Below are 14377 nucleotides of genomic sequence, written 5' to 3'. Positions count from 1 at the left end.
TGGTTGTTGTCTTTCAGTACTACGAGGCTGCCATGGGTTTCCAAGGGTCGACATTCCAAGTGCCAGATAAACTTAACTCGAGTCAAAGCGACTACGACACGTTTCGTGCCCACTTCAAGGGATCAGAACTAACCATCAACCATGACGGGCAACCGGAATATGTTGCCGAACTGATTTAGGTTACGTATTGTGACAATTTTTATGAAATGTGACTGTTTCACTGTAATGACAATAGAAGATTTATGAGGAAGTGCTGTTCGAATACTCATTAGATTTAGATTTGTTTGGATATTTTGACAGGCAACGAATATAATTGATGTGCGTGAGGGTTGCTGTTTTGTGTCATACCTCCAGTTTCCTAAGACCCTAATTCAATCTTCTTCCGTCCTTCTGATCTTATGTATTTACTTGTCTGTGTAATTCTGGGACACACTCAATTGTTAATTGTAACTAGAGCTTCGGTTAAAAGTGGGTTCTTGTCCATTTTTATCATAGACTGTTACGACCTTTAGATACTAGTCTGTCAAAATATTTAATATTTTTCTCAAGGTATATTTAAACTTGGTTTAACTAAATTCATCAACTTATTAATTTGTGTTTTATTATCTCACTTTAACTATAGCTAATAGACGAGGAATATTATCTCTTATTTTCATAGGATTTAGTGAAACCAACTTGTGTAGAGTTAGACAGTTTTATTAACAGCAGTTCTTTCTAATAAATCACGAAAGAAAACAGTTTTATTCTAGAAAAAGTGATATAAAAAGTTTAGTGTAATTGATTTTATATTTTATATATTTTTAATAATTATTTATTAATTTAATTTTAGTGACAATTTTAAAATAATTTTACATAAAAATTGCCATATCAATTTTAATTATTTAAGATTTGTTCAGGTTTATATTTGTATTTTTTCATAAAAGTTTAGGACGAAATTGAACAATTGTATACATTTGTACATACATATAAATAAATATCTTTATGTATTTGGTGTTTTATTTAAAGTGCAGTGCAATGAATAATCACATTTCATCTAAATTTGATGGTTAGACTTACATCTTGACTTTACCCTGGATAATTGATAACCTTCATGATTATCTTACCAATTTTAAACAACTAAATGGTAAACTATTATTGACCAATGGTTCCATCACATCTCTCATAATATATCTAACTCCTAATTTCACCAATAATTCTCAGTAATGGTCCTATACCAAACCCAAAAACGTTTCCTCCACGTCTTGTTTGTTTTAGTGTATCTAAGAGCCAAACTTTCAACTTAAATAATCATCAAAGTGACCTATATTTTTAAACAGTCTTTCAATTATTTGGTTGCCATAGTTAGTATCAACAAAAATAGTCATCAAGGTGACCTACATATTAAAAACATTTCATTCGTTTACTTGGTCGCCATAGTTCTGTTTCGTTTTATCAATATTTAGCATACATGTTGTTGTTCAGTTTGCTCTCAGGAGCAGCAAATGTTGGTTTGAAATTTTTAGATAAAAGCATATAGAAGATGGATTGTTCGAAGGAGCGGGTTGGGGAGTCTGAGAAGACCTCGGATTACTACCGTACCACGAATCTGCCGCAGAGGTTCGACAATCCCATGTCGTTTTATGGGTACGGTACTCATCGCAGGCCCCAGGAGCATGCCTTCTACAAGACCACCAGCAGTGAGTACGGACGGTAAGACATTTTTATTGTTAATTATCTCCATTTTCGGGGAATCAGTTTTGGATTACCTCTGAGGTTTTGTTCTAGTTGGTTTGTAGACTGGAAGGATGTGAATAGTAGAACTCCTTACAAGATTTTGAAGTAATGTTTTATGTAATTGTTCGTAGCTTTAGGTAAGCCTACAGATACGACACATTTAATAATCTAATCGAGATTATTTTTGTTTCAATTGTAAATATCATTTGATCTCTGGCTGCCTAATTGAAGTGTATGATAGTATTACACTTGGTAGAATCAATTAATTTAATCTAACACTTTATTTATATGTAATTTATTGTTTTCAGAATTCCTCCGTCTATCCATAGTGTTCCCACCAAATATTTTCCGAAAAATCAAGTCTTTTCCAAAACTGTGGCACACATTGGACCTTACAGGAATTATTCGCTGAATACTGGAATTGACATTCATCTTTAAATATGTTTTAGTTAAATTCAATTACTGTACTATTTAACACAGAACTGGTTTATGTTATTAATTATTTGAAAATACATGCCTTTAATATATATATAAATATACCTACAAAAATGTGTTTTCTTTTGTCAATAAATCTAGTTAGTAGATGTTTTTAAGATTAATAATTACTACTAAAATACTAATTGAAAGTTTATTTTTATCCCATTAAAAATATAAAGTAAATATTAATATTTAGTGGTTAAGAGAATAATCTCTGTATGGGTTGGAGAGGCTCATCAAGTTGGTGAACGTTTGATCACGAGGGTAGTAAGCAGGAACCAAGTCATGGCGTCTGGGGGGTTGCCTAAACAAGTAAAAATAAAAAACTAATCCTCCAAGTTAGACATAGAACGTACCTTCCATAGTCCGTGGAGGTAGTACCATAAAATGGATGCTGCTGCTTCTCAGAGTCAACGTAATATCCGTGTAGAGGAGAAGGCGTATATTCCGGGGATAGTTTACACACAAAAGGTTCTTTGGGTTTGATTTTTTTCATGTACCGGGGCATTTTTATACCGAAAGGACTTTGAAATTTGAAAGCGACTGACGTAAGGTGTAAAGCAGTAAAGTTAAAATAATTGTTGTTCTTCGTTTCTTAGTTACAGTCTTCGTATGTTTGTTATACAGGGTGTTTTTAAAACCTTAATACTTTTGATTCCAGTTTATAATTATCTGAAAGGGTTTTAGAGATAAAAATTGAATAGTAATAATCACACCATGATGCATTATTTGCAAATGATATAATTATTATAAGTGGTTAAGTCTAGAATTTACTTGATATGATGCACCTAATAGGATTATCAATAATATCCATATGTGGCGACTATTTTCGGCCTCCAAGTCAGGTTTTATTGTTACCTCGTATCAAAATGTTATACAATAATCCCCCTGATTAAAGATTAATATCCTCTCAAAATTTCTAAATAATTATCTGATTAAGAACGTAGTATATAAACACAAAATGCACTGCTGATGGTTGTAGTCAATTTTGGCACGATGAAGACTCTAGTTCTGTTCGCAGTTGTTTTGGGCGTTGCCCTTGGTAAGATCATTTATCATCGTTTTAATCTGAATAAGTGTATAATGCACATTTTTAATTAGGTGCCCCACCAAGCACCCAGATGGCCATCCCATTCCCCGACGGAAGAATAATCGGTGGCAAGACAGTCAGCATTTCCGACTACAAGTACCAAGTGTCCCTGCTGTACCGCAACAGCCACATCTGCGGCGCCACCATCCTCGCCTCCCAATGGGTCGTCACCGCCGCCCACTGCACCGACGGCTCCTCCGCCTCCTCCTTGTCCGTAAGAGTCGGCAGTTCGGTACGCAACTCCGGCGGCCAGGTGATCGCCGTCAGCGCCATCCACCAGCACCCGAGCTACAACAGCAGAACCATCGACTACGACATCTCCATCTTGCGACTGGCGTCCGCCATCACCAACAGCAACGCCGCCCCCATCGGTCTGGCCTCCAGCCTCCCGTCCACCGGCGCAACCGCCACCATCACCGGCTGGGGCACCACCTCCGAGGGAGGCAGCGCCGCCAACAACCTGCAAATGGTGCAGGTGCCGATCGTGGCCGCCTCCACGTGCAAGTCGGCCTACGGCAGCTCCGCCATCACCGACAGGATGCTGTGCGCCGGTCTGACTCAGGGAGGCAAGGACGCTTGCCAGGGTGACTCCGGCGGCCCGTTGGTCGTCAACAACGTACTCACCGGCATCGTGTCTTGGGGATACGGATGCGCCCGTCCCAACTACCCCGGAGTATACTCCAGCGTGCCGGCACTTAGATCTTACATCAAACAAATCACTGGATTGTAAACTGGACGTTGATGTGAATAAAATTAGTTTTTGCATATGATTAGCTCAAGAAATTTTATTGATTAAATTACATAACAATGGTAAAGTTTACAGAGGCAATATGTAAGATATATTATATATAGTATTTAATTGTTATACTCGTTAATAGAAAAATAATAAAATGTTCAAACAAATACCTATTACTATCATTGGATACTTGGATGGGCATTCTGGTACTACTGACACTGGTCACTCCGCTGTCGATTGAGTCTATGAATGACCTTATTTTAGATATTTTGGTGTACACTATAAGATAACCTTCTTCACACTCATCATCTTCATATAAAACAATGCCAACTAATACATTATTAACAACTAAAGGTCCTAAAATAACAATGATTAAGTAATAACGAAGTAACTGTCCAAATACTATATTACCTCCAGTGTCCTCTAAACAGGCAGTCTCTCCTGCTGTCCTGCCACATAATATATAGTCAGTAATACTAAAATCAGATGATTGTAGACAAGCGTTATATGAAGTTACGTTCTTCACTTGAAGTTTTCCCGATGAAAAAATTTGCCACCCTGTTATTACACCATTACTGTAATGTCGAGTTGTTTCGTAAATGTTTGCCATTTCGATTTGTTTAGCATGCGGGTCAGTTATATCTGACGAAAGTACAATAACCAAAACGTTGTAGTCATTTATGTCATCCTGGAATTTTGGGTGTCTGATTACCTTTTCAACATTTAACACTTCACCAAGAGTATTGACGTGGGGACTACCGACTCTTACTGTTAAGTCTGAAGCTGAACTAATGAAAATTTATTTTCGGATACCACTGAAATAAGTATTAAAATACTCACTTAAAGTCACAATGAGCTGCTGTGACAATTTTTCTGCGTCCCACAATGGAACCTCCGCAAATATATAAACCGTTTTCACTTATACTTGCATGGTAGGGGTGGTCGGAAATAGTTGCATCCTTACCACCCACTTTTTTTGATAAAATGAGAAATAATAATTTATGTATTTATAAAAATAAAAAGGTTACTCACCTAAAGTGCTTGCAGTAAGGACAAGTAAACTAAATATCAAATCCATTCTGCTCCACATCCAAGATACTGAAGGGAGTTGATGTATGTTACTCTATATATATATATATATATATATATATATATATATATATATATATATATATATATATATATATATATATATATATAAGATTACTTTATCTATTTTAATTCAAATGCTCTAATTGAAAGCAGAGAATAATTGCACTTTTGCACTATTGTTCCATAATTTTATTACAATTGTTAAACTTATTTGTATTGTGTCTTTAATTTGAGAAAAACATTACGTATTGAACAAATACATTTTTTTTTTAGTTGAAAGCTGGGGATAATTGTAATTTGTTGCACTAGTGCAACTGTCAGCAAATTTAATTCCTAAATACCTATTTATTGTAAATGTAATTGTTTGACATTTTTTTAGTCTGTGTCACAATACAAAAATAAGTAGGATACTTCAGTTAGTATTTGTACTGATCTTATACCAGTGCATCCAAGGTCACCAGACCTTAATCCATTAGATTTTACAGTGTGACTACAAATGAAAGAGAGGGTCTATGCTCTGCCAGTCAATACATGGTTATTTTTTTATTTGACTCAACACTAGACTAAAATATTTATAAAATTATTTTTTAGGCAAATCAAAACTATAATTATTTATTTGTAAGCTTGTACCAAGGACCTATATAATTATTATTAAATTAAAATAGAACAAATGTTAAAACACTACCCTCTGAATATACGTGGCATGGTTTTTTCTCAGTTGTTCCTGCATATGACTTATTTAATAATAAATAAAACATCTGTGATGCGATAGGTACTCCACCATTTGAAGTTTTATCGGTTTTAAATTAAATTTGATTATAAAATTATAAAAAAAAATAAATTTTGTTGTACTTTATCCTGTAACTACACCGGTACTGCCATTTTGAATCGTTTCATTTACTTAACAAAGGAAAAAGTACTGTTAGATTTACTAAAATTAGTATTAAGGCACTAAACCAATGTTATAAGGAGCTGCTGTAACATAAACTAATTTGGTATATAGGTATTCTGCTATGTTAAGGGGGTTTTTAATCAGTCATCTTTCAGTTATTTTATAACCTAATGAAATAAAACATAATAATTTCATGGAACAATTTTATTCAAGTGGGTTAAACAACATATAATAATTGGTAAAGTTTGTAGATGCTGCATGTAAAATATCATACATCATCATCATCATACATAGTATTTAATTGTTATAGTCGTTAATAATAAAATAATAAAATGTTCAAACAAATGGTTATTACTATTATTCGGCACTTCGGTAGTACTGTCAATGGACACTTCGGTACTATTAGCAGTGGGCACTTCGGTACTATTAGCAGTGGACACTTCGGTCATATTCTTAATAGGAACTTCGGTACTACTAATGGGCAATTTGGTACTATTATCGATGTGTGCTTCGGTACTATTTATGGGAAGTTTGGTACTATTAGCAACGGGCACTTCGGTTCTATTAGCAATGGGCACTTCGGTATTGTTGGCAATGGGCAGTTCGGTACTATTACCAATGGGCACTTCGGTACTATTATTAATAGGTACTTCGGTACTATTAGCAATAGGCAGTTCGGTACTATTACCAATGGGCACTTCGGTACTATTATTAATGGACACTTCGGTAATATTAGTAATCGGCATTTCGGTACTATTATTAATGGGCAATTGGGTACTGTCATCGGAGTCTCTGCTATCGATTTTGAATCTAACTTTTGCCATTTCGATTTGCTTAGCATACTTGTCAGATATATCTGATGTAAGTATGCTTATTTGGTAGGGCTGACCACCATTGGAAACATCTGCATTCTGACCCTTCACTACTTTTGGATCATTGACAAAATAAATTACATTAATAATATATGTGAAAGAATAAAAAAAGGTACTCACCCAGAATACTTGCGGTCAGGACAAGTATATTAAATATTGAAATCATCGTTACCCACAACCAAGAAACTGAAGTGTGATGGTGTGTTTTGTCGTTACTTTATATATAATATTATTTTATAATATAAGCTGGGGGATAATTGCATTTTTTTGCACTATTGTTTCCTAAGTAAATTTAAATCCTAAATAACTACTTATTATAATTGTTAGACTGTTTTTATTTAAATGAATATTAATATTAATAATTAAGGAAACGTTATGCATACGCAACAGTAATAGTCTAAATCATATTAAATGTGTCTAATGCCTCGAAAGTCGCCAGACATTAATCCATTAGATTTGGATAACGACGACTCAACACTAGACTGAAATATTTATAAGATGATATTTTTTTTATGTATAAAATTATTTTTTAGGTAAATCAAAACTATAATAATTAATTTGTAAGTTTATAACTAACCTTTTCTGTAAACGATTCATTTGTAAGGAGTTTGAGTTGATAAAAATTTGGATTTGAGATTATTAAAACTATGCAGGGAAACCAATATTTTGTACATTAAGTAAGAGAGGAAAGAAATGTGTTCTAATTTATAAGATTATTTGTTAATAATTGCTATTTATTTGATTTTAGTTAGGTAAAATTAACAAAAATAGATCTTGCACCATACGTTATTAACGATAAAAAAATAACACATTTAAACAAGTTAAAACTAATATTAATGAGTAACTTTGATACACACCATTATCAATTGAATCTATGAATGTTCTCATCTTAGATACTTTGGTGTACACTCCAGGAAATATTCCACACTTATACCCCCAAGAAACAATGCCAACTAAACTGTTGTTAACGACCAAAGGACCTACAAAGTTTATTATTAAATTAAAATAAAACAACTATTATAATAAAAATTACCGCCTGAGTCCCCCTGGCATGAATCTTTTCTATTTGATCCTGCACACAACATATTTTCGGTTACGTAGGGGCCAAAATATTGAAAACATTCTGTCTGTGATATGATGGGTACCTTCACCATTTGAAGTTGTGCCGGCTGTAAAGATACATTAAATTCTGTTGTGCCCCATCCCGTAACTACACCGGTACTGCCATATTGAATCGTGTCATTTATTTCGGCCATTTTGATTTGTTTTGCATACTTGTGAGATATTGTTGACGACAGTACTATAACTGAAACATCGTAGTCGAACGAGTCCTCATTATAGTTTGGGTGCTCAACTGCTTTTTTGACCTTAATCACTTCGCCATTATGATCGACGATGGAACTACCCACCCTTACTGTTAATGATGAGTCACGAAATCTATCGAAGGACAAAGCTGTAGTTACTAAAATTGATAATTAGACTGCTTACCCAACGGTACAATGGGCTGCCGTAACAATTTTTCTGGGCCCCACTATGGTACCACCGCAAAAATGTTTGCCCTTGTAACATAAACTTATTTGGTATGGGTAATCCGCAATATTTGCATCTTCACCACCTACTATTTTAGGGTGGTCTTCAGTTATTTTGTAGCCTAATAAAATAAATAATCAATTTTGGGCTTAAATCATTTTGGATTTTCATATGGTACGAGTATGAGATAATTAAAAGATAAAATTACATCAAAATACTGATAAGGTTGTTTGAATACTCTAATAATAGTTTTGATATTGTTGTTTTTAATTATTATAAAGGCTCACCTAAACTGCTTGTAGTACAAAATAGTAAACTAAATATTAAATTCACCATTTTGTAGGTTAAAGACAATCAAAGTGGACCGTTACCTTTATGGTACTCGGTTTTATCTAACACTAACTAAGTATAAACATACTAGAACATGAGATCATATATATAAGATAACATTGGATAGAGTGAATAATTGTTACAATATAATTAGTAAAGCTTAAATATTTATTTATTAGTCAGTGAATTTTTGTTGGACTAAGTTAGGACTAAAACATTTCAATTTAAACAGAATTTATTAATAAATTAAATGTACAAAAGTATATGCAATTACATAAAATATACACTGAGTAGTATATAAATTATTCGCCGAATTAGATTCATCAATAAAACTTCTTAAGGCTGAGACGCTGGCGTAGACACCTGGGAATCCCTCATATCCACAACCTCTACCCCATGACACGATTCCAACAAGAGTATTATTGACCACAAGGGGACCTCCTGAATCTCCTTGGCAAGAATCTATACTACCTCCTCCAGCACATACAGCTCTTTTATTTACCAAGCGGGAAGAATATATTTGTTTACACTTATCTAGATTCACAATGGGAACTTCAGCCATTTGTAGACGACTTGGAAGTATCCCTTGGTAGGACAGGGTGCCCCAACCCGTTATCACACCAACTCCGGACTCGGTGACGGTTGTGTTAGAAGCCATGGCAAGTTGCTTTGCATCCTTATGACTAATTACGTCCTTAAGTATCAAAACGGATACGTCATAGTCTACAGGCTCCGACGTGTATTTGGGATGCTGGTGGTACCTCGCCACATCGATTACTTGGCCGCCGTACGTTCGGTACGAACTACCAACTCTGACAGACAAGAATGATGCTTTTTGTCTGAAATGAAAGAGTTAAATTTTTGAATTAATACTTATTACTTGTTACCCATTGGTGCAGTGGGCTGCTGTTAAGATAGTTCTGTTGCTGATGATTGTGCCACCACATATGTGGCTGCCTTGTAACATCAAAGATGCTTGGTAGGGGTAGTCGGAAATGTTCACATCTTGACCACCAACTATGCGTACTTTGGCTATTGATTTAGTTGGTATGTAACATACCAACAAACCTACAACTATGAAAATTTATTAATACACTCAGTGGATAATTTGAATTATTTCAACGGTTGGAGCTTTGATATCTCCCACCAAGTCCACACCTTGTTCAAGTACTACTATCTGAGTGAATAATTTATATCTAGACTTATCAGTGATTCTCTCTGCTTAACATAGGATGTAGATTGGTTCTAAGACCAGCTTCAGGACACTTTCTTTTGGTAGTACCAGATTGCCATATTACATATCGAAAATATTTTTAATCTAGGAATTCAAATTATCTACTTCAAAAGGTGTATAACTAAATAATTACTTACTTGCCAACAAGCACTTGTCCCTCATGATCATTCGTCAAACTGTGCACATTTCTACAATCATATCTCAATGGGTATCTAATCTTTGAAAATAAAAATAAATCGAATTATTTTATTGAAATATATACAGATAAGAATGAGTCATTGGATATTAAATAACACAATTTTAATGTTAAATAGTTAAAAAATAAATTATGTATATCCTGTTTTGTTACTTAGGGACATAACTCCACTTCTACTTTTATTATTAGTGTTAATATTATCATCCTTATATTACCACATAATTTAGAAAGCTACGTAGATAGTGGTTCCAAGTAAAATTAAAGTGCATTGTGCAATTAAAAAAAGCCAATCACTGGGACACTTTAAAACAGTAGATAAAAATGAGGATATGTACTTTCGGTAAAAATTATCTTTGATATCGTTATTTATATAAACAATTACTCTGTATCATTTAATTAGAACCGTCCAATATATCGTTCAATATGTTTCGAGGTGTTTATTTGTTGTTAGTGGTGTTCTCCATAACAGTTTTGGGTAAAATTCATCAAAAATATTACTAATTGTAAGGTGATAAAAATCTTTTTTCCTCAGCAAAACCAGGAAAACATTTGCGGACACCATATTTGCCCAGAATTGTTGGAGGTCAAGATGCTGATATTGTAGATTATCCTTACCAAATATCCCTGTTATATAACGGGAATCATGCATGTGGAGGCTCCATCTTAAATGAGAATTACATCCTTACGGCAGCACATTGCACTTACGAGTAAGAACCCATCAATTTTTTTTTAAACTAAGCTGTAAACTACAGATCTTGATTTTTTCCTGTGGTGCTTATCTATCTATTGTTTGAATTGTGATATGTATTTGTGAACATCTGTTGTTTATTTGTTTGTGGCAATATAAGTAGCTAATCTCAATTACTTTTATTGTTTTACATCTTGACACAGTTTTTTACCATTACATTGCAGTGTTACTCCAAGTGAACTGAAGGTACGAGCCGGCTCTTCAGTCATCAACACTGGAGGAACCGTGGTAAGCGTGGCCAAAATTTACTACCACAGCCTTTTCGACATAAACACCTACGACTATGACGTCTCCGTTTTGGTGCTGGCTGAACCCCTGCAGTTCGGCCCCGGGGTCCAACCCATCCCCATGATCGACGAAGGGGTTGAAATCTCCGATGGGGTGGACGCTGTGGCCACTGGATGGGGGCTGACGTCGAACAACGGACGTCCCTCCACTCAACTGCAGAAGGTCGTGGTACCCACTATTAGTACCAAGACTTGCGAGCAATTTTATGGAAGTGGAGCTGATGGAGTAACGTCCAGGATGTTTTGTGCTGGGGAAGCTGGCAAAGACACTTGTCAGGTAATGTTTTATTAGATGTTAAACTAAAAAATGTACAAATATGTTGTGTTTTTAGGGTGACTCCGGAGGTCCAATTGTTGTGGATGGTATTTTAATAGGTCTTACTTCCTGGGGAGACGTTTGTGGAAACGCAAACACACCTGGTGTTTATACAAAGATATCTCTATTTAGAAACTACATTGACAACATTGTGAAATGACCAATTTGATCAAGTGGAATAAAATAAATGCTCATTTATGTTAAAAATAATTTAATGTGTTTTAAAACAATTATATTCCCATAACTTTCTCAATGTGCTCCCTTAATGCTGGAATGCTGGAATACACTCCTGGATAATTGGGCCTGGCACATCCGTAGCCCCAAGACACGACACCAGTCAGCTTCCCGTTTATTATTAAGGGTCCTCCAGAATCCCCTTGGCAGGAGTCTTTTCCACCTTCGTCGTAGCCGGCACAAAACATTCTGTCAGTAATGGTGGAGTCCTTGTACTTATCCTTGCACTTTTCCTGCGTGATGGTGGGCACTTGAACCATCTGCAAGTAAGGCGAGGTGGAGCCACCCTCGGACGTGGTGCCCCAACCTGTGATGGTGGCAGGCAAGCCCGAGTCAATTTTTAGGCTTCCATCAGCAAGTGGTATCGGTTTGGCGTTGGGATGGGATATTTCTGAGGCCAGCTCCAAAATTGATATGTCATAGTCGATTATGTCACGTCTGTAGTTTGGGTGTTGGTGGATTTTCTTTACTTTTATGGTTTGGCCTCCGGATTTGCTGTTGGAGGAGCCCACACGGACGCCAAGCATGTTGGGCAGGATTCTGTTGGAGACACAACTTCAAAATAAAACAGTAATGGACCAAAACGAAGTAAATACCTGTCGGTGCAGTGAGCAGCGGTGATCACCCATGTTGGTCCAACAATAGAGCCTCCACACATGTGATTCCTGCGGTACTGCAAGGAAACTTGATAAGGGTAGTCGGTAATATTAACAGCAACCCCACCAACAATACGATGGTCCGAAATTGGAATCTGTTGCTCAGCTTGAACTAAAAACAGTTTATTTATTTAACAATTATCAATGATATAAAAAACTAAACTTACCCTGAGCAAGGCAGGCCAAACCTACGATCAGTAACACGTGAAGGAACATGATTGAATGTTGTTTGGACGAAAATAATCGACGCATTTATATGAATAAGTACGTTGATATCACAGACCACCTACTGTTAATGCATTGTTAATGCCTAATTTTATGATACGCAACTAACGGTAGTTTTAACTGATACAAGAAGTGCATTGGCTCCTGACTAAAATTATAATCTTACCAAAAATTCCAATAATAGGTCAAGTTAAGTACTTAAACACAGTAAACGTTTTGGTATTTACTTTTAAAATTTATGAACACTTATTGATTCTTTAGTATTTAATTTAGTATTTAAATTATAAACTGAAATAAATCAAAAATGACTGTTCTAATCAAAGTTGAACAAGAGACCTTTTTTCTTCTAAATTGTGTAAAGAATATAAAAAGCTTAATAGTTTTAAAATATATACAGTGGCTCATAAAATAGGGCGAGAAAAAGGGGGTACACATTCCACAGTAGATCATTAATTCTTATTAATAAGTCATAAATTTGACAAAAATAGAAATAATAGAACTACAATACAAGATAATTATTTTGGCAATACATTTTGATATTTTTAAAAATAGTTTCTAAAATTTAAAATATAAGGATATACAAATAAATTATAATTCAATACCTTTCAACCCTCAAATTATACGAGGAACCCAAAAGTAAAACAAAATGTGTATTATAGGTCAACTTTTATTTAAATTGTTGTCATTAATTTAGATTCCTGAAACTTCAGTGATGAAAGACCTGAGAGCTGGCACGCTGGAGTAAACTCCGGGGTAGTTGGGACGGGCACATCCGTATCCCCAAGAGACGATACCGGTGAGCACGTTGTTAACAACCAACGGACCGCCAGAGTCACCTTGGCAAGCGTCCTTGCCTCCCTGAGTCAGACCGGCGCACAGCATCCTGTCGGTGATGGCGGAGCTGCCGTAGGCGGCCCTGCAGGTCTCCTGAGAGACGGTGGGGACCTCGACGACTTGGAGTTGGTTGGGGAGGCTTCCACCCTCGGAGGTGGTTCCCCATCCGGTGATGACGGCGTTGGAGCCGACTGCGACTTCGGCGTTGGGTTCGGGCAGGCCGATTGGTGAGGCGTTGGACACGGTGATGTCGCTGGCTAGCTCCAAGACGGAGATGTCGTAGTCGATGTTCCAGCTGTCGTACTGCGGGTTCTGGTTGATTTTGCTGACGTTGATGACTTGACCGCCGGATCCGCGGGTGGAGCTGCCTGCTCTGATGGACAGGGCTGAGGCGGAGAAGCCGTCAGTGCAGTGGCCGGCAGTTACGACCCATCTGGAGCCGATGATGCTTCCGCCGCAGATGTGGCTTCCGTAGTACTGAAGGGAGATTTGGTATGGGTAGTCGGCGATGTCGGCATCTTCACCACCAATAATTCTGCCATCAATCAAAGGGATGGACTTTTGTTGGGCTTTTGGAGCCGCTGCATTATTACAAACAAATTTGTTTAATTATGTTTCGTTATTTTTTAATGTGAAGTAACTTACCGAGGGCTACAGCTGCTACAGCAAGGAACACTGCCAAAGATTTCATCTTGAATGTCTAACTTCACTTTGACTGGGCTTTATATACCAATGCATTTCTTTTATCGTTGAATCTAATCTTTAAAAAAAATTATCGTAACGTGTCTATTAATTTAAAAATACACCAACCAATATTGTTTGATTGTTAATCTATACGTCAAAAATATACAATGTATAAATCATTGTAAAAATTACATTAAAAAACTGTTGATCTATTGACATAAAATATTCTTT

At 35.9% G+C, this 14377-nt stretch overlaps 8 protein-coding genes across 13 annotated transcripts in view; 3 read left to right on the top strand and 5 right to left on the bottom strand.

The window, feature by feature from the left end:
* The window catches only part of LOC109606446 (cadherin-87A), a 54919-nt gene extending 53933 nt beyond the window's left edge, over positions 1 to 986 (top strand). For all 3 annotated transcript variants that reach the window (XM_049964157.1, XM_049964156.1, XM_049964155.1), the window contains exon 18: positions 18 to 986. In XM_049964157.1, coding sequence (XP_049820114.1) covers positions 18 to 179 — 162 coding nt within the window. In that variant the 3' untranslated portion in view covers positions 180 to 986. The remainder of the gene's footprint in view (positions 1 to 17) is intronic.
* A 413-nt stretch (positions 987 to 1399) lies between these two features.
* LOC109606443 (piercer of microtubule wall 1 protein) lies at positions 1400 to 2262 on the top strand. Its single transcript, XM_020022998.2, has 2 exons — positions 1400 to 1689; positions 2022 to 2262. The coding sequence occupies exons 1-2, from the start codon at positions 1520 to 1522 to the stop codon at positions 2149 to 2151; spliced, it is 300 nt and encodes a 99-aa protein (XP_019878557.1). The 5' UTR covers positions 1400 to 1519; the 3' UTR covers positions 2152 to 2262.
* Positions 2263 to 2855: 593 nt separating this feature from the next.
* On the top strand, positions 2856 to 11719 carry LOC109607538 (CUB and peptidase domain-containing protein 2-like). The gene is made up of 7 exons (XM_049965666.1): positions 2856 to 3232; positions 3292 to 4006; positions 6377 to 6726; positions 10563 to 10637; positions 10695 to 10869; positions 11075 to 11474; positions 11530 to 11719. Exons 1-7 carry the CDS (start codon positions 3163 to 3165, stop codon positions 11671 to 11673), a joined length of 1929 nt encoding a protein of 642 aa, XP_049821623.1. The 5' UTR covers positions 2856 to 3162; the 3' UTR covers positions 11674 to 11719.
* Positions 4050 to 5124, bottom strand: LOC126264803 (hypodermin-A-like). Of its 2 annotated transcripts, XM_049964168.1 has the most exons (4): positions 5049 to 5124; positions 4857 to 4986; positions 4428 to 4804; positions 4050 to 4373 (listed from the first exon to the last, which is right to left on the bottom strand). In XM_049964168.1, the coding sequence occupies exons 1-4, from the start codon at positions 5104 to 5106 to the stop codon at positions 4123 to 4125; spliced, it is 816 nt and encodes a 271-aa protein (XP_049820125.1). In that variant the 5' UTR covers positions 5107 to 5124; the 3' UTR covers positions 4050 to 4122. The 2 variants fall into 2 exon arrangements, with proteins under 2 accessions (XP_049820125.1, XP_049820124.1); XM_049964167.1 differs by having other exon boundaries at positions 4050 to 4804.
* LOC109606607 (trypsin 3A1-like) lies at positions 6190 to 8826 on the bottom strand. 2 transcript variants are annotated; one of them, XM_049964170.1, is made up of 5 exons: positions 8690 to 8826; positions 8361 to 8523; positions 7906 to 8309; positions 6993 to 7852; positions 6190 to 6925 (listed from the first exon to the last, which is right to left on the bottom strand). In XM_049964170.1, the coding sequence occupies exons 1-4, from the start codon at positions 8736 to 8738 to the stop codon at positions 7662 to 7664; spliced, it is 807 nt and encodes a 268-aa protein (XP_049820127.1). In that variant the 5' UTR covers positions 8739 to 8826; the 3' UTR covers positions 6190 to 6925; positions 6993 to 7661. The 2 variants fall into 2 exon arrangements, with proteins under 2 accessions (XP_049820127.1, XP_049820128.1); XM_049964171.1 differs by having other exon boundaries at positions 6190 to 6922.
* Positions 8950 to 10184, bottom strand: LOC109607536 (trypsin-4-like). Of its 2 annotated transcripts, none has more exons than XM_020024012.2 (3): positions 10104 to 10184; positions 9620 to 9806; positions 8950 to 9571 (listed from the first exon to the last, which is right to left on the bottom strand). In XM_020024012.2, exons 1-3 carry the CDS (start codon positions 10132 to 10134, stop codon positions 8971 to 8973), a joined length of 819 nt encoding a protein of 272 aa, XP_019879571.2. In that variant the 5' UTR covers positions 10135 to 10184; the 3' UTR covers positions 8950 to 8970. The 2 variants fall into 2 exon arrangements, with proteins under 2 accessions (XP_019879571.2, XP_049820126.1); XM_049964169.1 differs by lacking the exon at positions 10104 to 10184 and adding an exon at positions 9891 to 10085.
* Positions 11688 to 12665, bottom strand: LOC109606605 (trypsin-7-like). The gene is made up of 3 exons (XM_020023144.2): positions 12571 to 12665; positions 12344 to 12515; positions 11688 to 12287 (listed from the first exon to the last, which is right to left on the bottom strand). Exons 1-3 carry the CDS (start codon positions 12653 to 12655, stop codon positions 11744 to 11746), a joined length of 801 nt encoding a protein of 266 aa, XP_019878703.2. The 5' UTR covers positions 12656 to 12665; the 3' UTR covers positions 11688 to 11743.
* Positions 12666 to 13277: 612 nt separating this feature from the next.
* On the bottom strand, positions 13278 to 14244 carry LOC109606600 (trypsin-7-like). The gene is made up of 2 exons (XM_020023141.2): positions 14108 to 14244; positions 13278 to 14043 (listed from the first exon to the last, which is right to left on the bottom strand). The coding sequence occupies exons 1-2, from the start codon at positions 14151 to 14153 to the stop codon at positions 13319 to 13321; spliced, it is 771 nt and encodes a 256-aa protein (XP_019878700.1). The 5' UTR covers positions 14154 to 14244; the 3' UTR covers positions 13278 to 13318.
* Positions 14245 to 14377: the final 133 nt, after the last annotated feature.

This window comes from Aethina tumida, chromosome 3, assembly GCF_024364675.1.
Source record: "Aethina tumida isolate Nest 87 chromosome 3, icAetTumi1.1, whole genome shotgun sequence".
Lineage (NCBI taxonomy): Eukaryota > Metazoa > Arthropoda > Insecta > Coleoptera > Nitidulidae > Aethina > Aethina tumida.
The sequence above is the reverse complement of the archived record's forward strand: the minus strand, read 5'-3'. Positions and strand labels throughout refer to the sequence as shown.